This window comes from Felis catus, chromosome X (assembly GCF_018350175.1).
Source record: "Felis catus isolate Fca126 chromosome X, F.catus_Fca126_mat1.0, whole genome shotgun sequence".
Classification (NCBI taxonomy): Eukaryota; Metazoa; Chordata; class Mammalia; order Carnivora; family Felidae; genus Felis; species Felis catus.
Genome location: NC_058386.1, coordinates 16,260,163 through 16,285,185, shown reverse-complemented (window position 1 = coordinate 16,285,185; position 25,023 = coordinate 16,260,163). Strand labels below are relative to the sequence as shown.

General features: G+C 43.6%; 1 protein-coding gene across 14 annotated transcripts in view; it reads left to right on the top strand.

The window, feature by feature from the left end:
• The first annotated feature begins 1,740 nt into the window (after positions 1-1,740).
• Positions 1,741-25,023, top strand: part of MAP7D2 (MAP7 domain containing 2) — a 106,380-nt gene continuing 83,097 nt past the window's right edge. For 3 of the 14 annotated variants that reach the window (XM_011291628.3, XM_019823641.3, XM_019823639.3), the window contains exon 1: positions 1,743-1,912. In XM_011291628.3, coding sequence (XP_011289930.1) covers positions 1,786-1,912 — 127 coding nt within the window. In that variant the 5' untranslated portion in view covers positions 1,743-1,785. Of the gene's footprint in view, positions 1,913-2,065; positions 2,174-15,613; positions 15,674-16,022; positions 16,173-22,909; positions 22,929-25,023 lie in introns of those variants that run through there. The other 11 variants (XM_019823651.2, XM_019823650.2, XM_019823648.2 and 8 more) reach the window with 9 other exon arrangements.

Below are 25,023 nucleotides of genomic sequence, written 5' to 3'. Positions count from 1 at the left end.
TACAGCCAGGGGACGAGCCCCCACCTGCCCGCTTTCCTGCTCATTTGTGTCTAAAGTCCCCTTCTGCCTTTCTCATCACAGTCACTCCCTACTCCCAGCTCACCTTTGGGAGTGTCACCAACAAGTCCATCATATTTTTGTGCCACAAAGGGACTTCCAAGCTTTGAACTACGAATCCAGGTGCGGGTTCCTGAGAGTTTCAGCTTGGTGGGTTTTTTGTTGTTGTTTTTGTTAATTTACTTTTATTTTACAGAAAGAGAGGGAGTGAGCAGGGGAGAGGGACAGAGAATCCTCTCGCTCTGTCGAGCGGGGCTCAGTCCAGAACTCTGGGTTCATGGCCTGAATGGAAATCAAGAGCTGGAGGCTCAACTGGCTGGGCCACCCAGGCGCCCCTAAAAAAATTGTATAATTTACATACTATAAAGTTCACCCATTTAAAATGTACAATTTTATGTTTTTTTAGTATTACGGAGGTAACCATCACGTAATGTAATTCTTGAATATTTTTATCATCCCCAATAGAAACCCTGTACTCTTACTCAGCTTTAATTACGTTTTTTAATTACATTTATCTCTCCCCCAGGGTTGGGAGTAAAAAGCTCAGAGGGCTGGTCACTGTCCACCAGAGAAACGTGCAGCCTGGGGCCCCACTGAGATCGGTTATCACTTGGCAGGCCATACCTGAGTAAACAACCTGGAAGCTTGAACTGGCGCTATGCAAAGATGTATTTTTCAATATGTATGTTTTTGAAACATGATAAATGCTCATGACAAGGCTAAAAGGATGTCCGGGAGAACCCCATTACCACCACCACACACCCTTCCCGGACCTCTACTCCTGTAGCTACCATTTAACAGTTTGCCATACGTCTTCCCACAGAGGTCCTTCTGGAAGAGATTTTCACCCCCCGGAAAAAAGGAACCATAGAGTAGCTCTCTGTGGAATCCGCCAAGGAGTGAGCCAGGGAGTGAGGGCATGGCTGGAAGGCTGAGGTCCCTAAGACTACATGCCCCTGCCCTGCCTTGAAGGTCCTGTAGTCCTGCCTTGGGTGGCCGCACGCCTTGGCTGGGGTGAGGGAGAATCTAGCACCGACCACCGGGGGCATCTGGAGAACTGGAACCTAACTGTGCTTGGGGGAGGGTCCACAGGTGTCTGCACAAGTGGCATCTGCCTGAGGCCCTCATCAGGAACTGTTTCCAGAGCTGCAGCGTTTAGTATATATGTGTGTGGATGCCTAGTGTGTGTGAACATATGGAGGTTGTGTGAGGATGTGTGTCCACTGTGTGTGAGAACACGTGCGTGCTGGGTGAGCAAGTGTGCACATGGTATGTGTGTGCTGTTTTCACTTTGTGAGGATGTGTGCACTGAGAAACTATCCTACGTGTATAAGGCTTTGAGTGTGTGCACTGTGTGGGGAGGTGTGTTTATATCGGTGTGTGCATGCTACATGTAAGCAGCGTATGAGGACTATGTACACACCGGGTGTGCTTGCGCGCTGAGTGAAGACCGGTGTGCACGTCGAACGTGCGCGCGGTATGTGCGCATGCTGTGAGAACTAGTGCGCACGTTGCATGTGCATGCTGCGTGCTTGTGTTGTGTGAGGGTCAGTGTGCCCCTCGCTTGTGCACGCGGTGCGCGTGCGCGGCGTGAGAAACGGTGCGCACTTCGCACGTGCACGCCGAGTGCGCAAGCTGTGTGAGAAGGACGCGTGCGCGTGCGGACGCGCGCGGGTCCGGTGCGGCGCGGCGGCTGGGGCAGTGCGCCTGTGTGGTTCGCGCGTCCCTATGGAGCGCGGCGGTGGTTGCGGGGCTGGAGCGGGGACCGAGGGGGCTGCGCGGGGATCCCCTCTCCCTGGGAAGATGGCCGAGTCGGGTGCGGTGCGGACCTCGCCGCCCAACCACCGGCCTTCAGGTAGGGCCCCTGGGGTGCGGCGGACGCGTGGGGGCTTCAGGTCCCCCCAGGGGCGGGGCGGACCCGCCGTGGGCCGCGCAGGGCAGCGGCTCTGGAGCGCGCGGGGCGGGGACGCAGCGCGGTGCTGGGCTAAACGCCCTTCCCCCGGCTCCAGGTCGACTGGGTGCGGTACCCAGGGCCGCGTCGCTCGAGGTGCCAGTGGCAGGGTCCCCTCTCAGGTGGCCTGAGTGAGTGAGTGAGTGCACTCGGGGGTGGCTTAAGGTGGGTGGTAAGTATGTTTGCTGCGGGAAGCCTGGATGCCTCGCGGAGCAGCCGGCGTGGGGGGCGGGGGGCACCGGGGCAGGCCGAGCGGGCTCTGGGGGGTCTCCGGGGCCTGCGCGCCCGCCCACTGTGCGTCTTGGGAAATGCGCGCAAGCGGCAGCTGCAGCCCGCCGCGAAGGTGGCCGGCTTTCGTGCTTCGCGGCATCCCGGGGGCAGAACCGGTACGTCACCCACTGGCAGGCGGCGAACGGAGCCCGAGCCCCAGGCCGGTTTCCCCTGGCACCCGCAGGCGCTCCCGCAGGCCTCGGGTGCGTTGTCCAGGGGTCTGGTGGGGCCGCAGGCCCCCTCAAGTGGCAGTGCGACCACTGCATCTCCCAGCCCGCGAGGCTGCAACTGCTAGGAGCTGTGGACGGCTGTTCTCCGGACTGGTTGCCCCAAAATGAGCGAAGCAGGGGGAGATTTTGAGGACATTTGGTAGAATTTTAGATAAGCAGGTCTCATGTCTTCTGACGTTCTGTGAAGTGGTTGCAGGTAGTGCGGGGGTGTAAGCAACGTGGAAACCGATTTCATGCTGTTTTTCCCGGCAACACCTTTTTTTTTTAAGTTAATGTGACCTATTTTTAAAACATCTTTTTTACTGTAGTGGAACATGCATACCACAAAAGCGCACAGATCGTAAGTATGTGGCTAGAAGAATTATCACATAGTGAAGATATGAGTATTTTTTATGAGGTGAACCAAGGAAGGCAAAGAAGTCAGGGGAAATGTTCTTTAGTCACTTAAAACATGCTTTTCATGGTGGGTGGGAGATATTTTCTGATTGGGCCTTCATTTGCATCATTCACAGAAGGAGGTGGTGGCTTAAATCTTCCCCAATTTGCGTTTTCAACATGCATTTTTTAAAGGCAGAATTTAACAAATATCACAGGTTAGTGTTATAAATACTATAAATATGTATACTTCTGTTTTCATCCTTTTTGCTTAATTTGAGAAACTCAGATGTGTCTGCTCGGGAAGCACCCACAACCCACCAACCCACCTACCCATCAGAATCAGCCTTGGGGAGGGAGACCTCGTGGAAGAAAATATTGGAAAGGTTGTTGAAGCTCACAGTTTAAATTGGGAATTTAAATAATAGGTTATTTCCATGTTTTAAAGGCACGGAAATGCTATGGTTGTGCTTGCAGTTTATCTGTGGGATTTAAATTTTTTGAAGGAACTTAAGGAGGCATTCTTACTAAGTTCTAGTAGGAAACTTTATTATAGAACTATTTTAATGCACTCTCTACTGATATTAAGATTAGCTTAAAGCTGTTTCCCTTTATTTGGAATTGGAACCATGGAGAAAAGACGTGTGAAGGTTTAAAACATTACACTTACATGTATCATGGTTGTTGTGGAAAAATTGTGGAGTGTACCATTTAGGTACCAGGTAGTACGATGGTTTGTTCTTTCAAAGGCTTGGTGAGGCTAGGTACTTAGAAAAATAATGCCATCCTCAGAAAAATCTTGATTGTTGAGGTTTTATTATAATCCATCCTGGATACAGATCATTCTTGGTTGCCCAGAGGCCTCATCATTTGGGATCCATTCCTAATGAGATTCACCTGCCCATTTGGGGGTTATGAGTTGGTGAGTGGTTTTTCTAGGAGCTGTTGTAGAAGGTGGCACAGGAATACCTCTGGTTGTTTCTTTCAATGATAGGTTCTTCCAAAATTGAAATCCTATGCGTGTTCCCATTATCCAGCAGTGATGCTTGCTTTCTTTCCTTTTATTTACTGCCAGGATGAAAGTCACCAAATAAACGGTTCCTTCTAGTTGCTTGTGTTATATGTACCATATAACTAACAACGAGCAAGCGCCTGTTGCTTGGATCTGCTTAGATACCTTTAGCCAGCAGATAGAATCACTGGATCTCAGCTGTCAGACTGCTTCAGTGTCACACAGGGTCTGTGCTTCGCTCAGCCTGAACTGCCCCCCTTTTCTTTTTTCCCTTTCCAGGATTCACCTTCTCTAGGCTCCTCTCAGTGAGAATTAAGGAACTTCCTCTTGTCTGTGCCTGCAGCATCTCCAGTGAAGCACTCTTATTCTGCCTGTGTCACATTAACCTTCCAGTTCCTCTCAGCAGATGTTCTTTGAGTGCCCACTGTAAGCAGGACCTGGTGCTGGTGGCTTCTGCCGTTGCTGAAGCTAAGGAGATTGAGTTCCAGAATGCCTGGGTGTGAATGTCACCTCACCACTTTCCTGTGGTCTCAACTCAGGGAAGTCATTTGACATCTTTAGCTTCAGTTTTCTCATCTTTAAAATGGACTTAGAAATGGATTTCTATGGGGAGATAGAAGCAGTGCTCTGAGGACAGAGGAACTAGTATCTGTACAGCAGTGCCTGACACACATACGTACTCAAGGTAGTTAGCAGTTATTTCCCATTATATCATTGCTTGAGAGCAAGGCCCGGATCTAGGTTATAGGTGCCTCTTTCAGTGCCACCTCGTACAGAGGATGGCTGCATGGTCATGCTACCCCTTTTCAGAGTTTCTGCACGCAGTAGATCTATAACTGATGTTTAACAATTGCATTATGCTAGAAACAGCTATACTGGGTTGAGAGCTCAGTAAATATTCATGAGTTAGATTAAAGAAGTGTGTTGGTGGGGTTTGTGATAGTGGATTTTTTTAAAGATTTTATTTTTAAGTAATCTCTATACCCAACAGGGGCCTTGAACTCATAACCCCGAGATCAAGAGTCACATGCTCTACTGACTAAGCCAGCCAGGCGCCCCGTCATAGTGGAGTTACAGAGCATATTTTCTAAGGGCCCGTTGAGTTTTCTGGTGCATTTGATTGGTGAATATTGTTTATTGAGTTGAACTCGTTTGCCCACTGTTCCTTAATAAAGAGAGCATTGCTGTGAGGAAAGATGAGGTTCCTCATTGTCCTTCCACTTGCATGTCTTCCATTTCCTGCCCTACATCGGGATAAAGTTAGGGTGCAGAACTCATCCACCTCTGAGGTCTGTCTGAATGAAGGCCTTAATCTCCTTTCCTGTCAGGAAGCATTTTTGCTTAAGAAGTTTTCCTCTTTTTAAAAGCCCCATGATTAGCAGAGCTCAGGTTGTGGCTTAAGCCAAAGGGAGACAGGTATGAGTGAGCTACACAGCTTTCAAGCAGTCATGCCACATGATCCTTTGGAATGGCAGAGTCTGTCCCCAGGGTAAACAGCTCCTAGCTGGCACTGGGTTCATTCACTATCTGAAAATACCTGATTTTCCTCTTTTTGAAAAAAAATTTTTTTTAAATGTTTCATTTATTTTTGAGAGATCGTGAGCAGAAGCTGGGGAGGGACAGAGACGGGAACGGAAGATCTGAAGCGGGCTCTCAGCTGATAGCAGCAAGCCCGATACAGGGCTTGAACTCACAAACTGTGACATCATGACCTGAGAAGATGTCGGATGCTCAACCAGCTGAGCCCCCTAGCCGCCCCTGCTTTTCCTTTTAATCCCAAATAGGCTGGCATCTTTTAGCCCCAGACAACCCTATGGAATGCTTCTTGGTCTTTTGTCATTTACACCCTCTTCATTTTACCCTCCTCTTTACTACGTAGTAATAACTTCAGTGAGACAACATTTATATACTATACATTCACCCATTTAAAATGCACAATTCGGGGCACCTGGGTGGCTCAGTCCATTAGGCATCTGACTTCAGCTCAGGTCATGATCTTACAGTTCCTGAATTCGAGGCCCGCGTCCGGCTCTGCTGACAGCTCGGAGCCTGGAGCCTGTTTCGGATTCTGTCTCCTTCTCTCTCTGCTCCTCCCCTGCTTGCACTCTGTCTGCCTGTCTCTCTCTCTCTCTCTCTCTCTCTCTCTCTCTCTCTCTCTCTCTCTCTCTCTCCCCCCCCCCCAAAATAAACATTAAAAAAAATTAAAATGCACAATTCACTGGTTTTCAGTATTTTCACAAAGTTGTGCACTCATTACCACAATCAATTTTAGAACATTTTCATCATTCCGCAGAGAAGCCCCATACCAATTAGCAGTCATTCCATATTATCCCTTGCCACCTGCCCCCTAAGCACTGGCAGCCACCCATCTACCCTGTCTCTGTAGAGACCTCTGGGGTTCTGCCGTGGTGGTCTTCAGCCTTTGGAGCATACACATATTCTTGCCCAGCAGTTCATGGGTAGGTCTCCATGTGTCAGAGTTTTAGAAATCATTATTCTGTACTCTCCATCTTTCAGGTGTCCAGTACTTGATTTCACCACAAAGCCTTGCCTTTTCAACTATGCATTCTACTTTCCGGGGCCTGAAAGGCGGCAGAACCTGTATGTAGCCTCCCAGACAGCCTGCAGTTACACACTGCGCATATGTGTGTTCATTTTAGCTCCTCAAATGGTAACAGCTGGCAATTGTTGAGCAGCTTCTGTGCCAAGCACCATTATAAGCACTTGTCATACCTTATTTTACTTTATTCCTCACATCCACTCTTTATACTTTTTTTTCCTGTTTTTATCCTCATTTTAGAGATGTTTAAATTCTCTATTGCTTTGTAACAGACCGCTCCAAACTTAATATTTCTCATGATTCTGGAGGTTAGTCGGACTCATTTGAGTGGTTCTGTTCTGTGTGGTGTCAGCTGGAGTCACAGTCAGCTGAGAGTTCGCTTGGGCTTGAAGTGTCCAACATGGTCTGTCATGGGCCAGGTGTCTAATCACAGGGAGTCTTTCCTGGGCTTCTCACAGCGAAGCAGCTGTGTGTCAAGAGTGAGGAAGCAGAAGTTGCCAGTTGTCTTAAGGCCTGGGCTTGAAAGTCCCAGAATGTCCCTTTTGCTGCATCCAGTGGTCAAAGCAAGTCACAAGGCCAGCCCAGATTGAAGGGGAGGGGAAATAGACTCTACTTCTTGATGTGAGGAGTGGCAAGCGCCTACTGGGAGAGGAGGAATCTCCATTTTTGGAGATTCTCTACTGCAACAGGTAAGTACTTTGAATGTTAAGAGAGGTTAAGTAATTTGCTCAAGGTCATACGGTAAGTGGCAAGCCACTATGTTTGACTCCAGAGTTAAGTATTCTTAACCTTCATGCCATTGTGCCTTTCCAGATAGATTATAACAAACTCCTTTAGCATGTGGACCATGCCTCTCACATCTTCTGCACCCCTCTTGAGATCTAGCTCAGTGCTATTGGTCCATATTTTTTTAAGGCTTTTGTGTGCCTTTTCCTTGGTACACAAGTTTTCTCCCCAATGGTAATGAGGACCCACGTTTCTTAGAATTATAGTAAAAATTTTATTAGTTAAAATGCTTAGAGGAGGAGAGGTTTCATTTAACAGGATTTCTAGTTCCCCAGGTATTAACTCCCCACTCTTCCTGTGCCGGCCTTTATTGTAGGGCTCTGGAATATCTCCTTAGTATACTTCTATTTGGACACTGTTGGATGTTACTTAGGATTGCAGTTCTTTGGTCATCACTCTGGAAGGCCCATGGAAGATTCTCTTATACTCTAAGCCAGTGTATCTCTAACTAATTTTGGCAACCAGTTTGGTTGGGTTTTTTTCCCTAATTTCCAATCTGTTATTGACTAATATCTTGGTAAAATACAATAAAAAAGATTTACTAGAAAAATTAAAAAAAACATGGAAAATACAACTCCTGATTTTTAATATTAGATTAGATATTAGATTCCAAGACGTCAGTGGATATTAGATTACACTGTCACACTGCTCTCAATGTTTCTAAATACATGCTCTCAATTTATGTCCTTATTGTGAGTGATGACAAACAGTAGGAAGACTGGCACCGGTCCACAGGCCACACTCAGTAGCTCTGCCCTGGGCCAGCATTTCCCAAAGGGTATGGTACACAAGAGGATTTTAGGTTACTTGTGGATAAATTTATCTTTTCTATTTTAGGCTAATAGTTCTGTGGATTTTAAAAACTTTATTGTAAAAATGCAACCAGTACATCAAACTTTAATCAAACTGTAATTTCATGAATATTTTCAGAATGAGTAGAAAATGAAAACTTATTTTAAAGAAAAATACTAAGTAGTATAGGTTGGTGCTGGTTAATACAAATAGAATGCTAGCCACACATGTAATCCTAAATTTTCTAATAGCTACATTTAAAAAAGGAAAAATAAACAGGTGAAATTAATATAAAACTATTTATTTAACCTAGTATAACCAAAATATCATTTCAACATGTAATTAATATAAAGAATTATTAATAGGAAATTTCACAATCTGTTCTTTGCACTGAGTCTTCCAAAACCAGTATATATTGTGTACTTCCAGGACATCTTCATTTGGACTAGTCACATTTCAAGTGCTCAGTAAGCAACTTTGGTTAGTTGCTAGCATATTAGACAGCAGTCACTGATGTCGAACATTTCCATCATGGCAGAAAGTTCTTTTGGTCTAGGAATGAGACCACGGTCCCATAGGGCATGGTGGTATTGAGTGCTGTCGAGGGTGGTATGAAGAGCAGAATATGTGCTGTGGTATTCAGTCCAGCAGGGGAGGGCTTAGTGGAAATGGGAAGATACTTTGATACAAATGGTCTCCCCTACAATGAGGCCAAACAGGCTTGATCCCCAGGCTCTTGAAGGAAGAAGTTGCTTTTGCATTCCCCAGTGTGGGCAAGTGGTAAGGTCCTCACACAGATTGTCGTCATGGGGACTTGACAGGCTGTGGAAAGAGGGTAAGCTTGACTTTGTGGTAATTGTTGAGCTGTTATCCATGGAAAGTGTGGTATAATATTGATAGAAAGGTGGGAGGAGACAGCAGTGTTACTGGCTCAGGGTCTCCGAGGTTCAGTGTTGGGGTCAAGTGGGGAATCCTCTCTGCTGGGTGGGATTTGCTGAGCTGCATTGGGATGGGTTCTGTGAGGTCAGATCTGGTCATTTCCCCCCAGAGTTGGTATTGTACCTTCCTAGCACTTGTTTACAGAAACTGTTGATGAGCAACAAGTTCCTGCTGGTTCACAGGACAGACTCTGGGCACCACATTTTTGGGTAGTTCCAGTGAATTCTTGGGCTGGTCCCACCTCCTGTGTCCTGGGTTTGATTATGTGAGAGAGCTGGCACTGGTTATAAAGGGACTTAGTTGGGCAAAGCCAGTTAGCCAGCATTCACTTGCAGGGCCTGTGGGACAAGTCCTTGCCCAGGCTGAGTTGTCTTCCTCTTGAGCAGTTGGTCTTTGTCTACCTTTGACACCAAGTCTTTAAGAATTAACTATTGGCTTAGCAAGTCTACCAGTGTGGAACCCCAGTTGCTGTGGTAGGTATATTGGATAAGCTTCCTTCTTGTTTTTTTAAAAATGTTTATTATTTTGAGGTGGCGGGGGGGTGGGGTGGGCGGAGAGAACATGTGAGCAGAGGAGGGACAGAGAGAAGGAGAGAGAGAATCCCAAGCAGGCTACACACTGTCAACACAGAGCCCTATGTAACTTTATTCTTAGCTCCATTTTTCTACCTTTACTCTTGTTTTCCTTTTTCTCACTCACTTTTTATATTTATTTCTGCTCTATTTTATATAAGCAGAAGGAGAAAGAGAAAGAGGGCATAAATGAATACCTGAAATTAATAAGTACAGAGCAGGAAATGCCCCTGTAGCGTGTGTCTTTTACCAGGCACCTAAAGCCCTTAATTAAGCAGTGCTTTGTACCCGTTTCACAACAGCACCTTAATATGTGCCCTTAACTTGAAACAACCATCTGAATTGTAAACTAGACAAAACAGGATTCTCTTGGACTTATTTTTTACCCCCTACCCTCAAGATTCCTGTCCTCTTTCATGAGCACCCAGGCATGCATTCTGCTTGCTAGAAGGAACCATCCTTGTGCATGGAAGTAGTGTGAGTTTTTGCTCTTTTCTATCTTAATTGTGTGTGTTGGGTTCTCTTGAGCCCCAGTCAAGGGGGACAGTTGGTGGTGAAATATTATGACAGCCTTCAGTAGAAGCTTTACTTCCACTTGGATAATTATCAATTATCTTCCCAGTGGAGGTATGTGTTATGAACAAAATTTAGGTGATCATTTTCATTAGCTAGGTAACCAATATTATTTAAGCTGTTTTAGTTACATCCTCAGACTAAAAACTCTCTTTACAAAACTACTGATTCTGATCGCAGTCTTATTACTGCAAAACATGTCTCTGCTCTCCTCTTTTTCCCTTCTCACCCACCTAAATTTCTACTTCATTTGATTTTGTTTTTGTCAGTCATGAATTATTTCTAAAGAATAATTGCTGCTTATTAATGGTCCATTAATTTCCACATATTCCTAATCTTCTGGAATGAGATTAGCTCTTTGTATAGAAGAACAGTTAAGAGAGCAGAATGTGGACTGTTTCACTGTACCCTGTTAGCTTTCATTTTTCTTAGTTATTTTTTTACTTCCTCTCAGTTTTGACTGAAGGACCTTTGATTGGTGCCTTTCTACTAAGGAGTGCTGAATGTCCTTTTTGATACCTAATTTCATCTTCATTAGTTAAAAATTAAAAGGATTCTTTCCACTTTGGTGTGTAAAGATGATTTCAGCGTGAATACCTCTTATAATCAGACCAATTCAAGCAGGAGATACCATGCATGAGGACCAGCGCTAGTAGAAGTTTCCGGGAGGATGGAAACGTTCTATGTCTGTTCCATATGATAGCCACCAGTCATCATGTGGCTATGGAGCCCTGAGGAACTGAGTTTTTAATTGTATTTGATTTTAGATAATTTAAATTTAATACATTTCTTAAGTTTAATGTATTTATTTTGAGAGAGAGAGGAGCATGAGCAGAGGAGGGACAAAGAGAGAACAGAGAGACAATTCCAAGCAGGTTCCACACTGTCAGTGCAGAGCCCAGTGTGGGGCCCAGTCTCCCGAACCTTGAGATCATGACCTGAGCTAAAATCAAGAGTCAGACATTCAACTTACAGAGCTACCCAGGCACCCTTTTAATTTAAATTTAAATAGACACACATGGTAGTGACTCTCTCTCGAATTGGACTGTACAGTTAACAAACTGTTGACTAACCTTGCCAGATTAGGATCAGAAATTAGGAATAAGTTTTAGGCCTCAAACAAGTTAATTCAAACCCACCTATTCTTGGTTTCTCCTCTACAAGTTCTGATATTTGGCCCTTGTCGTTCAGCCACTCTCAGATGTGCACAGGCCATCAAGAACAGAACCCAGCAGTTATCTCTGTTGTTCATATCAGATCTGTAGGTCCTTGATGGAATCTACTAGCCAAGACTTATGTCTGGCTCCTGGTGGCCCTGGGGTGCCCATGGTCAGCCAACTCCTCTCTGTCCCTGCCTCAGTTTTGGTTGCACAACTTGGTTGGAGGATAAATTGGATTGACTTACAAGGCATTACCAAACCATTTGATGAAACCATTAGCTGTACAGGATTTGGTTGGGCTGTGGGGAGAACTTTTCTGGTGACAGATTGGCAGAGACTGAAACTATTAGCCTAGGCCAGAGAACCCTGTGGTGGAAGGTAAGGTTGGTGAGGGCATTTGGAGGGCATTGGGCACCACAGCCAAATGAGTCTTGTTCCCTCTTCTTTAGGACATACTCACCAAAGCAGATAAGCCTCAGCTCTCTCATTCCAGCTTGTTCTTTACAAACTGTGGCCTCAGGTGTGGGCCCATGAGAAGACCTTAGTTGCTTGTCTGTGAGATGGTACACTAGGAAATCCGACTGGTGCTTTCCAACTCTTGAGCTACTGTGATCCTCCACTGCTGGATCAGGAGGGAGGGGGTAGGGTAGTTTGGTCTTCACCCTTGTGTTATGAGGATCACCAGTCAAAAAGGCTTAGAGTCAACAGACTTACCAGCCTTCTCCTTTCCCTCCTCCATTACAACCAGGTAGGGAGTTCTGCCTCCTTCATCTCTTATGACCCCATTCCTATTGTCTGGGTCAAACCTGTCGTCTGGGGCCTGGCCATTATTACAAGAGCCTTGGGGGGGGGTCTCTGTTCCTCTATCCAGGTCATCATCCTGTCATGGATCTATCTTGTGTCTCTCTTACTTAACTTCCTCTGACATCTGCCTAGCGTGTGTACAGTCCAAACTGCTGATAGGGTTTCCCAGACATGTTGGGATGGGGCTCCCACTTATCACTCCAGCCCTTCTCTCTGGCCAGTGACCACCTGCAGCTTGTAGTATCCAGCACACTCTATACACGCTTGCTCCTCACTGCCCATGGGCATGCTCTTCCAGTGTCCAGAATTCCCTTCCTCTCTCTATCTGCCATTCATCCTTGAGTATTTGGCCCACATCTCACCTCTTCCCTGAAGCCTTCTCTGACTACACACTTTTGGTGGATTTTTCTTTTCCATTGCCATTACATTCTTGATAATGCTAATGCGGGTAAATCAGATCACATGCAAATAAACTTGGGACTGGACTGGCATTTGGAAACTAAAGTACATACATCTTAAGCATACAGTGTGATGAATGTTTGCTTATGCACCTGTGTAACCACCCAAATCAAAAAACAATATTTCCAGCACCCAGAAAGCTTCTTCCCACGTCTTCCTAGGCATTAGCACCCCCCCCCAGAGGTAACCATTGTTCTCACCTCTTTTCACTGTAGTTTAGTTTTCTTGTTTTTGAACTTTATTAAAATGGATTCATGTAGCATGTCCATTTTTATTGTGGCAAAATATACATAACATAAAACTCACTATTTTAGCAGTTTTTTAATTTGCTTAAGATTTTTTTAATGTTTATTTTTGAGAGAGAGAAAACAGAACAGGAGTGGGGGAGGGGCAGAGAGAGAGGGTGACACAATCCGAAGCAAGCTCCAGTCTCTGAGCTGTCAGCACAGAGCCCGATGTGGGGCTTGAACTCAGAAACCACCAGATCATGACCTGAACTGAAGTCAGCGCTCAACCGACTCAGCCACTCAGGCACCCCAAGTTTTTTTTTTTTTAATTCAAATTTGAGTTAGTTAACCTACAATGTAGTCTTGGCTTCAGGAGTAGAACCCCGTGATTCATCCCTTACATATGACATCCAGTGCTCATCACAACAAGTGCCCTCCTTAATGCCCATCACGAACCCATCCCCCACTTCCCCTCCAGGAACCCTCAGTTTACTCTCTGTATTTAAGAATCTGCTATGGTTTGCTTCCCTCTCTGTTTTTTATCTTATTTTTCCTTCTCTTCCCCTATGGTCATCTGTTAAGTTTCTTAAATTCCACCTATGAGTGAAATCATATGATTTTTGTCTTTCTCTGACTGATTTCACTTAGCATAATACTCTCCAGTTCCATCCACGTTGTTGTTGCAAATGGCAAGATTTCATTCTTTTTCATTGCCGTTGTGTATATATACCACATCTTCTTTATCCATTCATCAGTTGATGGACATTTGGGTTCTTCCCATGATTTGGCTATTGTTGATACCGCTGTATTTTAGCAGTTTTTATGTTCATTGGCATTAAGGATATTCACATTGTTGTGCACCCATCACTGCCATCCATCTCCAGGACCTTTTCATCAAGTATATACTTCTTTGTGTCTGTTTTTTTTTTCACTCAGTGTTATGTCTATAAGATTCACCCGTGTTGTAGATACCAGCAGTTTATTTCTTTTTATTTCTGAGTAGTATTCCATAGTGTGACTGTACTATAGTTTGTTTTGTCCTTTCTCTTGTTAATGGACAATTGGGCTGTTTCCAGCTTTTTATTCTTTTGACTAAAACTACTGTGAACCTACCGGTACCCATCTCTTGGTGCCCATACAAATGCATTTCTTTTAATTTTTTTTTTTAACATTTATTTATTTTTGAGAGACAGAGAGAGGCAGAGCATGAGCAGGGGAGGGGGAGAGAGAGACACACACAGAATCCGAAGGAGGATCCAGGCTCTGAGCTCTTTGTTAGCATAGAGCCCGACGTGGGGCCTGAACTCACGAACCGCAAGACCATGACCTGAGCTGAAGTCAGACGCTCAACCGACTGAGCCACCCAGGCACCCCCATACAAATGCATTTCTATTGCTTATATACCTAGGAGTAGAATTGCTGGGTCGTAAGGTAGGCATATGTTCAGCTTTAGCAGACAGTGCCAAATTGTTTTCCAAACAGTTGGAAGTAGTTTCCTATTGTGGTTATAACAATTTATCACAAATGTAATGGCTTGTAGAAACATGAACTTATTATCTTATAATTCTGGAAGTCAGAAGTCCTAAAATATGTGTCAGTAGAACCTTTCTGGAGGCTTCAGGGCAAGAACCCATTTCCTTGCCTTCTCCAGCTTCTAGAAGCTGTCTGCATTCTTTTTTTTTTTTTTTAAATGTTTATTTTACTTTTGAGACAGAGACAAAGCATGAACGGGGGAGGGTCAGAGAGAGAGGGAGACACAGAATCGGAAGCAGGCTCCAGGCTCCGAGCCATCAGCCCAGAGCGCGACGCGGGGCTCGAACTCATGGACCGTGAGATCGTGACCTGGGCTGAAGTCAGACGCCCAACCGACTGAGCCACCCAGGCACCCCCTGTCTGCATTCTTTGGCTTGTGACTCCTTCCTCTGTCATCGGGGCCAGCAGCGTAGCATCTTCCAATATCTCTCTCCAACTTCTGGTTCCATTGTCACATTTCCTCTCTCTCACCTTCACTCTTCTGCCTCCCTTGTGATTGCACTGGGCCCACCTGGAAAATCCTGGCTAATTTCTCCATCTCAAGAGCCTTAACCTAATCACCTCTGCAAAGGCCTATTTGTTAAATAAGGCAACATCTTCACATATTCCAGGGATTAGAAGTAGACACCTCAACAGGGATGAGGGGGAGGGCATTATTCTGCCTACATGGTAGAATGGTACATGGCTGTACTATTTTACATTCCCATCAGTAAAGCATGATCCTCCACATCTTTGTCAGCACTTGGTATTGCCAGTCTTTTTAATTTTAGCCATTCTGGTTTGAATGTGGGGTACATCCACAGCTACCACCTCCAGGCAGTGTGTCCTCCTTTGCTCTGATACAGCTTTTTTGCAGCTTATCCATATTTAAATATTTGTTTACGTGCTTCTGTCTTGGCCAAACCACACATCCTTCATGAGGCAGGTAGTAGCTGGTTCAATAAATCCTCCTTGGATGATAAATGACAGAGGGCATTTTTCAACAGAAGTGAGCAGAGCTAAAGATGTAAATGAAAACCTGCACATATAATCCCATCTCTGGTTTGAAGTAGGGTTTCTCCCAAATGAAAAATAGGACTGGAGCAAAGAACCTGGTTTCTAGCTTCTGCATGCTGTTGTCTTTCCCAAGATAGTTAATCTATAAGTCAGTAATGCTCTAGAAGGAGATGTGGGCTTCAACTCCTGAGGGCGTTGGTTGGACATGACTTCACCTTATATGTAAATGAGAGGAGAGTGCAGTTCTGGCAGGCAGGCTTCTGGAGAGTCTGATCTTGGACCTTTTACAGCATCTGAAGTTTTTTCCTTTTCCCTAGATTCTGCTCCAGTATAGCAACACACTGCAGCTTCTGGCTTGCAGAAGGAAGGACTAGAAGGTGAGTAGGGTTTCTTGATTGCAAGGAATGTAGCGTGTGTAGACTTAAACCCACTTTGAAGACTTGAGGCTGGAATTTCTGAGGAAGGTGAAGCCAGAGTAGAAAAGAATTTCTAATTCCCCCAGACACAGAGTGGTGGGCGCAAATGTCTTGGCACTAGAGAGAGAAACCTGGAAGAAGGAATTAGTATTAGACAAAAGGCAGACAGGATTGTGGCTTTCTTTAGGAACATCCTGATGTGAGTAACCATTTTCTGTGTTCTAGTTTGTTCCCTAGTCTACTTTGCTGGGCAAAACACCTGGTTTCATGAGGGCTATAAGGTTTCAAGGCCTCAATCTTATCTTTCCAGGCCACTGAGGTGTTGGCAGCATTCCTGCAGCTTGGCATTACTTTGACCCTCTGGGGTGTGGCATGTGTGAGAGAAACCTTGCCATCCCATGTGGCAGAGGACTTCTTTGGCCCTGAAGAGAAAACTTCTCTGTTCGACAAGACCTGGATGGTCAGTATTTATTTAGATCATATAGGAGTTGGTCTTTTGAGAAAAATACTAGCTCAAGTGTCCGAGTTACTATGTTGGGCTTATGCTGGGGTTATTGGTCCCTACTTAGACATACTGACAATGTTAAGCTTTAGTGATTTGAGTAAGTACACACGTGATTCACAGGCTGATCTGCAAACAAGCCAGCTGTGGCAGAATGGAGGCATGCCTGGGGCTTGGGTGGTGTGGCCGACACACACACCAGGAGGGTTGGGATAGGCTCAACAGGGCTGTGGCTATGTTTATAGAGTTCCAGTGACTTCCAGAGAAAAGAGTTCTCTCTTTTCTACCTGGTATTCAAGTTGTGGAGAAGTCATATGTCTGTATTCGTGACTTTTTGGAATTCTCCTTGTGAACTCCAGGTCTGGAGGGGATCTTGAGGGAGAATGTGGGGTGCTGCCCCCTGTAAGCAGGTGCATGTTAACTTTTTCTAGGACAGACAGTGGATCTTTGCTCCACATTCTCTGAGGCTGGCAGGGCACTCTTTACTTCCTAGGTCAAGAAGTCCTTTATGTTCATACAAGCATCTCTCCTCTAAATGCCTCCCCTCTTGCTGTGTCCTTTGTGGACAGGCAAAACAACCACACAGGATCATTTTGACAAAACTTTCCAGTCTCCATAAAGAGACCTGGGGCCTTCTGTGGGGCCCAGTTCCTTAACCTTCTTGACATGACTTTTTGTTTGGTGTTTACTCCTGTGACATTGGTGTTTTCCTTCCCTAACTCTTTGTACAAATTACTCGTAGACTAGCCTTTTCACCTCTTTATTCAGTTAAGAATTTACTGATGAGATACCACCTCACACCTGTTAGGATGGCCATTGTCAAAAAAAAAAAAAAAAGACAAGTGCTGGTGAGAATGGAGAAATTGGAACACTTGTGCAGTGTTAGTGGGAATGCAAAATGGTGCAGCTGTTATGAAAAACAGTATGAAGATTCCTCAAAAAAGTAAAATTAGAGCTATACCATATGATCCAGCAATCCCATTTCTGGGTATTTATCCAAAAGAATTAAAATCAGGATCTTAGGGATATTAACACTGTTCACTGTGTAGAAACAACCTAAATGTCTATGGGTAAATGAATGGATAAAGAAAATGTGGTAAATACATACAATGGAATATTAGCTAGCCTTAAAAAAGAAGAAAATTCTGCAATATGTGACAACATGGGTGGACCTTTGATGACATTATGAAATAAGCCAGTCTTGGAAAGGCAAATACTATATGATTCCAGATATATGAAATATCTAAGATAGACAAATTCATAGAATCAAAGAGTAGATTGGTATTTCCCAGGAGCTGGGGGCCACAGGAAATGGGGAGTTACTAATCAATGGACATGAAGTTGCAGTTAAACAAGATGAATAAATTCTAGAGATCTGCTGTACAACATTGTACCCAGAGTCAGCAATATTATATTGTACATTTAAAAGTATATTGAGAATGTAGATCTCATGTTAAGTGTTCTTACCACAATAAAATTTAAAAAATAAAAAAATTTAAAAAGAATTTACCGTGTAAGACCTTAATCTGATCAGTTCCTGGTTTGGCCATTAACTAGCTGTGCGGACGTGGGCTGGTTTCTTGGTCTATTCTTAGCCTCACTTTCTTTACTTATAAGATGGCAATCATAACAGAAATTCCTCATGGGATTGACAGGAGGATTATATTGAGGTAGTGCATGGAAAGTGCTTAGCACAGTGTTGCATAGATAGTGCTCCATGAGGTAAGTGATAATGGTTATCATCATCTTCGCCTCAAATATAAGACCCCAGACCTTATGTCTGTGAATATAAAAAGTGTATTTTGGGGGCACCTTGCTGGCTCATTTGGTACAAGCATGCAACTTTTGATCTTGGGGTTGTAAGTTCAAGCCCCATGTTGGGTGTAGACATTACTTAAAATTTAAATCACACACACATACACACACACACACACACACACGCAGATATATATGGCATACATTTATATCACTGTACTTATGTTGATGTATTTATATACTGGCTTTGCCTTCCAAGGAACTAATTACCTAGTGAGATAGGCTTTCTGTAACTTAATATAACCCAGGTCTAACACTGAAAAGTACCATAAATGGAAATACAAAAGTGGACCATGAGGCCGTAGATGAGCAGTTAATTCTGGCAGAGGACCTGGGGACAGTCTTTGTGCCTATGTAAGTCTTCACAGTCCCTTAAGTGTCCTGTGGTTAGCAGGACAACCCTGCCAGGTACTCAGCAAATTGTTACTGGAGACCTGTCTTTGGCCATGCTCTCCAGTTTCTGCATAGGAATGGTGGTTCTTTTTCTCCCACTCAGAGCTCAATTTATATATTGAAATTCTTGAGGGATACAGTTGTGTCCTGTTCAAGAGCCTGTTCAGCCAGTGGCATTTCTTTTCCTCTTCCTATAAATATGTCAGAGATTCATCCTACGTCCAGTTTCTCATTGTACTGGGTGAACTTACCCTTTTCAGTTTGTGTAGTGTTTTTCCACATGAGACACAGAATAGAGGAAAATTCTTATTTTTTGTCCTCTACCCTTCTTTGACACCCACTGCTAGATATTTTGCTTCACAAATTGGCCCAGAGCTCAAGAGATCATTCAGTTTTCTGGAACTGTGGAACCTGTATGTGGCTTTTGGCAAGATAAGAGAGTTGAGTGGCCTACTATAGGTTTGCAAGTTTAGGATTTTTAAAATTTATATGTATGTATTTAGGTATGTATGTATTTTGAGAGAGAGCACAAGCAGGGGAGGGGCAGAGAGAGAGGGAGAGAGAAAATCCCAAGCAGGCTCCACACCATCAGCACAGAGCCTGATGTGGGGCTTAAACTCAAGAACTATGAGATCATGACCTGAGTCAAAATCCAGAGTTGGATGCTTAACTGACTGAGCCACCCAGGTGCCCCTGTAAGTTTAGGATTTTAGACTTTGTGCTGGCTAGTATGATAGCCAATTGCCACATGTGGCTATTTAAATTAATTAAAAATGAATAAAATTTAAAATTTAGCTCCTCAATTGCACTAGCCACATTTTAGGTACTCAGTAGCCCCATGTGGCTAATGGCTATTGTATTGGACAGCACAGATGCAGAACATTCCTTTCATTGCAGAAAGTTCCATGGGACAGCACTGGTTTAGAGGGTTATCTTAAAGTTGTGGGCTGCTTAATAGAGAAAGGAAAACATAGATGTTTATCCATGCTGTTATGGTTTTGATCCTTCTTCCAAATGACCCAAGTTGGATGTATAAGCATTACATGTAACTGCCAAATCAACTGAAACTTGACTAATGCGCGTAAAATATTTTGACCTCAAATTTGTAATACAAAAAGGGTATTCACTTTCTGAAGTGTTTTTTCTGCTGCCATATTACCCTGAAGCAGCTATCAAGTATGGATTCTTAGGTGAGAGACCCCTGATTTTTTTTTATTGTGGTAAAATATTACATAACATAAGCTTTACCATTTTAACTATTTTATTTTTTTAAAGTTTATTTTTTTTAAGTAATCTCTACATGGGGCTGAAATGACCCTGAGAGTAAAATGTACAATTCAGTGGCATTAAGTGCATTCACAGTATTGTGTGACCATCACCACTATCTTTTTCCAGAACTTTACATCATCCCGAACAAAAACTATACCCATTAAACAGTAACTCCCCATTATGCCTTCCCCCTAATGCCTGGTAACCAATGTACAATTTTCTGTCTCTGTGTATTTGTCTGTTCTTGGTACCTCATGTAAGTGGAATCATACAGTATTTATCCTTTTGTGCCTGGCTTATTTCACTTAGCAAATGTCCTTAGGGTTCATCTGTGTTGTGGCATATATGAGTATTTCATTTCTTTTTAAGGCTGAGTAATATTCCATTGTATGGATAGACCACATTTATCCATTCATCTGTTGATGGACACTTGGGTTGCTTCTACTTTTTGGCACTTGTGAACAGTGCTGCTGTGAATGTGGGTGTCTGCTTGAGTCCCTGCTTTGAGTTCTTTGGGATGCATACCCAGAAGTGGAATTGCTGGGTCATATGGTAGTTCTGTGTTTGGCTCTGATTTTTGGAAATAGTCTAAAAATTATTGAGATATAATTCATATAACAAAAATGTCACCCTTGTAAAGTGTACAGTTGAGTGGCTTTTAGTGCATTCACAAGATTGTACAATCATCCCCAGTTGTCAGTGATTTTTTTTGTATTTTTTTAAAATGTGTTAATTTTTATTTTTTTTAATGTTTAGTTATTTTTGAGACAGCGAGAGACAGAGCACAAACGGGGGAGGGTCAGAGAGAGAGGGAGACACAGAATCTGAAACAGGCTCCAGGCTCCGAGCTGTCAGCACAGAGCCCGACGCGGGGCTCGAACTCACAAACCGCGAGATCATGACCTGAGCCGAAGTCGGACGCTTAACCGACTGAGCCACCCAGGTGCCCCAAATGTGTTAATTTTTATTGAGAGAAAGGAGAAAGAAACCCAAGCAGGCTCGGCACTGCCAGTGCAGAGCCCAATGCTGGGCTCAATCTCACGAACTTTGAGATTATGACCTGAGCCTAAACCAAGAGTCAGATGCTTAACGGACTGAGCCACCCAAGTGCCCCCTGTCACTGGTTTTTATAGTCTCTTTGGAACCAGAGTTGGGGACAGAGACAGAATCTTGAAGGCAGGTTAGGTGGAAGGAAGGGAGCTTTCAGGATTAATATGAGACTCAAAAAAAAGAGGTTTATTATTTGCAGGTCATCTGGCTGGCTCAGTTGGTGGAGCATGCGACTCTTGATCCTCATGGTCATGAGTTCAAGTCCCACAGTGATGGTAGAGATTACTTTTAAAAAAGTTATTTGTGGGGTGCCTGGGTGGCTCAGTCGGTTGAGCATACGACTTCAGCTCAGGTCATGATCTCGCAGTTTGTGAGTTCAAGCCCCGCATCGGGCTCTGTGCTGACAGCTCGGATCCTGGAGCCTGCTTCGGATTCTGTGTCTCCTTCTCTCTCTGCCCCTACCCCACTTGTGCTGTCTCTCTCTGTCTATCAAAAATAAATAAATGTAAAAAAAAAGATATTTGTACCAAATCCTTGGAATGCTGTGCAGTCTTTAGCAAGAATACTCTTGCTCACTATGAGGCTTTTAGACTGAAATTCAGAAAGGCTCCCCTGCTACCTGACATATTTTCAGCTACTTGTGAGGCCTTGTTTTATGGAACGGGATGTTGAATAACCTCACAAATGGGTCAGACTCCTCAGGAATGCTCTGAAAGCCATGGCTTCTTTCTTTTTTATCACGCTTCTTATGTTTGCTTTGCCAGATTTCTTTCCCTGTCTTGGAACTGGTTCTATTCCTTCTCTGGTTCTGATTCCAAATTATAAAACAATTTGGTTTCCAAACATCAAACATATTGTTTACAATAGATACCTTCAATATGGATTCTTAGATTTCAGATTTCTCTGCTTTGCAGCAAATACTGCAACTCATATACTTTTGTTATTACAGTAAACCCTTGAGCAACTCGGGGATTAGGGGCACCAACCCCCTGTGCCACTGAAAATCTGCATATAACTTTGACTCTCCCAAAATTTAACTACTAATAGCCTACTGCTGACCTGCAACCTTACTGATAAACATACACAGTTGATGAAGACATATTTTGTGTTATATGTATTAACGTACTATATTCTTACAATAAAGTAAGCTGGTGAAAAGAAAGTGCTATTAAGAAAATCATCAAGAGAAAATACATTTACTCTTTAATGTACTCTATTTATTGACAGAAATCCTCATATGAGTGCAACTGCATAGTTCAAACCTGTGTTGTTCAAGGGTCAGCTGTGTATGCCATTCATTCATACCAGGGCGCTCTGATTTTTGCTCATTCTTGCCATGTAGTTGTGGTTTTAATATTTTATGCTTTGGGGATGGTTTTATTGTGGTCTTCTGATAATTGGCTAGCACTCTTTACTTTTTTTTATACTGTACAGTTCACCCATTCAAAGTGTATATAGTTCAGTGGGTTTTTTTAGCATATTCATAGAGTTGTGCAATGTACAACCAATACTGCAATCAATTTTTGGACATTTTCATCACTCCAAAATGAAACCTCATACTTTAGCAGTCACTCACCCTTTCTTCTCAACACCCAGCCTTAGGCAACCCAGTCACTAATCTACTCTGTCTCTACAGATTTGGGGCGAACTGTCTTACATCCTTGTTAACAGTGATTTTTTATTTATTTTTTTTAGAGAAGGTGCAAGTGAGCGAGGGGCAGAGAGAGAAGCGGGGCCCATGCAATGTGGGACTCCAACTCACGAACTGCGAGATCATGACCTTAGCCAATTTAGATGCTTAATTGACTGAGCCACCCAGGCACCCCAACACTGATTTTTTTTCCTCCCCTAAATTGTACTATAAGTCACTCACCCAACTTTCCCTCCATGTGCATTCTTGTCATTTGCCTATTGTTTCTGTTTTATTTATTTATTTTTTAACTCTTGTGATACTAGCAGGTTAGCTATAAATCTTCCTTAAACAGCTTTCAAAGTGAATTGGGCACAGCTGCAAGAATTAATCCAAAAACAGCAAGGATGAACGGATAGCTGCTGCTGAGCCCTGGAATGCATTCTGTACTCTGAAGCTGGCTTTCTTTTCACTGGCTGGGCTGCTGGGACCTCGAGAGCTAAGTCAGTGAGAGCCCCTGGACTGGAAGCTGCCCTGGGATTGATCCCTGATCATGTGTAAGTTCCAGAACAGAAATCAAATGCAGTTTCTAGTGTAAATTCAGTAACTTGCTTCTCTAACAGAAACAGTATTTAGTAGTTCTTAATCATAGAGCAGCCTCAGAATCTGCAAATATCCGTCTCTACCATGCCAATCACTGTTACTGGCAGTGACAAAAGATTGGTGCACTTGGGCATAAATAATTTTATTCACTTAGTATGTGTTTTTCTTGCTTTTGTAGTCAGTTGCCCTGGGATTTAATCCTGGTTCTGCTCCTTTTATTACCTAGGTGACCTTGAGCACTTCACCGTTTTTGGAAGACTCCTCTCCTCTGTGAAAGGGGAGATTAATAAATCTGACTGCATGAGGTTGTTGTGAGATTTCAATAAGATAACATCTGCAAAGCACTTAATACAGTGCCTAGCCAAGAGTGAAAGGTCAATAAATATTAGCTGATATTAAGGGGCCATATTTTATTCTGTACCTGCTATATACAAGGCACCAGGTTAAGTTCTATAAGAAATAAACCAGAGTCTCATGAATGGAATTCAAGCCCTGTTGGTGTTACAGTTGTGCCTAGAGCTTGGCAGTTAATGCTGGGGAAGCAGAGGCTGGGTGACATCCACGTTTTACTTGTCTCTTGAGAACTATAAATTTTATTAAATAATTTTCATAAAACGGTATCAGTTAAAACATCAACACAGGAGGGATGCCTGGGTGGCAAAGTCAGTTAAGCATCTGACTCTTGATCTCAGCTCAGGTCATGATTTCACAGTTAGCAAATTTGAGCCCCGCTTCAGGTTCTGTGCTGATGGTGTGGAGCCTGCTTGGGATTCTACTTTTCTCTGGCCTTCCCCCACTTGTTCTCTCTCTCTCTCTCTCTCTCTCTCTCTCTCTCTCTCTCTCTCTCTCAAAAATAAATAAGTAAACCTAAAAACAAAATCCACACAGGAAATATTTGGCTAAGGTTAGGTTTTTCCTGGGAATGGTAGATATTATAATTTCTTGTGGGAAAATTAAAACATTTTGTCATTTACTATTGGCCACTGGTAGCTGTACTCAAGACAAACCATCTTTGTCAAAGCAAATAACCTTGACAAAAAAGGGTAGTCACAATCCTACTCAATGAATCTCCTAATTGTTTTTGGTGTTAAAAAGACATCAATAGCGTTTATTCCCAGGCATATCTCTTATTCTGTTACATCTCCATATTGCTGCCGACAGAACGAGTATCAGCAGGCCTTTTCTGTGGAATTTTCTGAGCCATGTGAGAGAAGCACAGTGTACTCTTAGAACAAGATCTGTCCTGCCTTTCCTTGTGTTCCAGAGTCTACTTTGGTTGAAAGAAATAGAATAAACTTCTGTTTGGGGAGGAACTTTGCGTTTTTGTTTATTTCTTAAAATAGAAAATGGTAAGCATTCTGATGGTAGAGTCCTGTATCTGTTTTAGCCTGAGAGAACCACTTTTGACCTGGTTCTGGATTATCAGAGTCAGTTGCAGTCTGGTACAGGCTAAAACCTTTTGACCCACTGGAGGTTAGGGCTAGGAGATGGGCTTTAGAGTGTCTACCAGAGGCATCTTTAGATACGGCCTCAGTCCCTTAACTCAATGCTGTCTTGGGAAAAAATCTTATAGGACCTCACTTTCCCATCAGTAAAGTGGGATTACTTCTTGAAATTGTATTAAGAAATAGAAAAAAGTACAACTGAAGCAAACACCATGCTGCCTTTCATGGGTTAGACCTATTGAATAGTCTTTCTAGGCCTGGGAAAGAATGGTGAGTTTGCTCTGTGGCACCTTCAAATAAACACAGAGACCAGGCCAGTCAATTTCTTTTGGTCAATTAAACATCCCTCACAAAAGTGCGTGACACATATGGTGACACTCCTTTATCCCATCTGCCTCATGCTAAACTCAAGTCATCACCTGCAAGTGGCCTCATCGTCCTTCCAACACCAGGCTCCAGGCAGCCACTGCCATTCAGTCAAGTTCGGCAGAAGAGCTGGAGCCTGGTTGTCACCCCTGCCACATGTAGTGTGGGTGAGGTTGCTGACCTCTACCCCCACTCCTCCATGGCAGTGTCTGTTGAATGGCCTGTCTAAACATAAGCC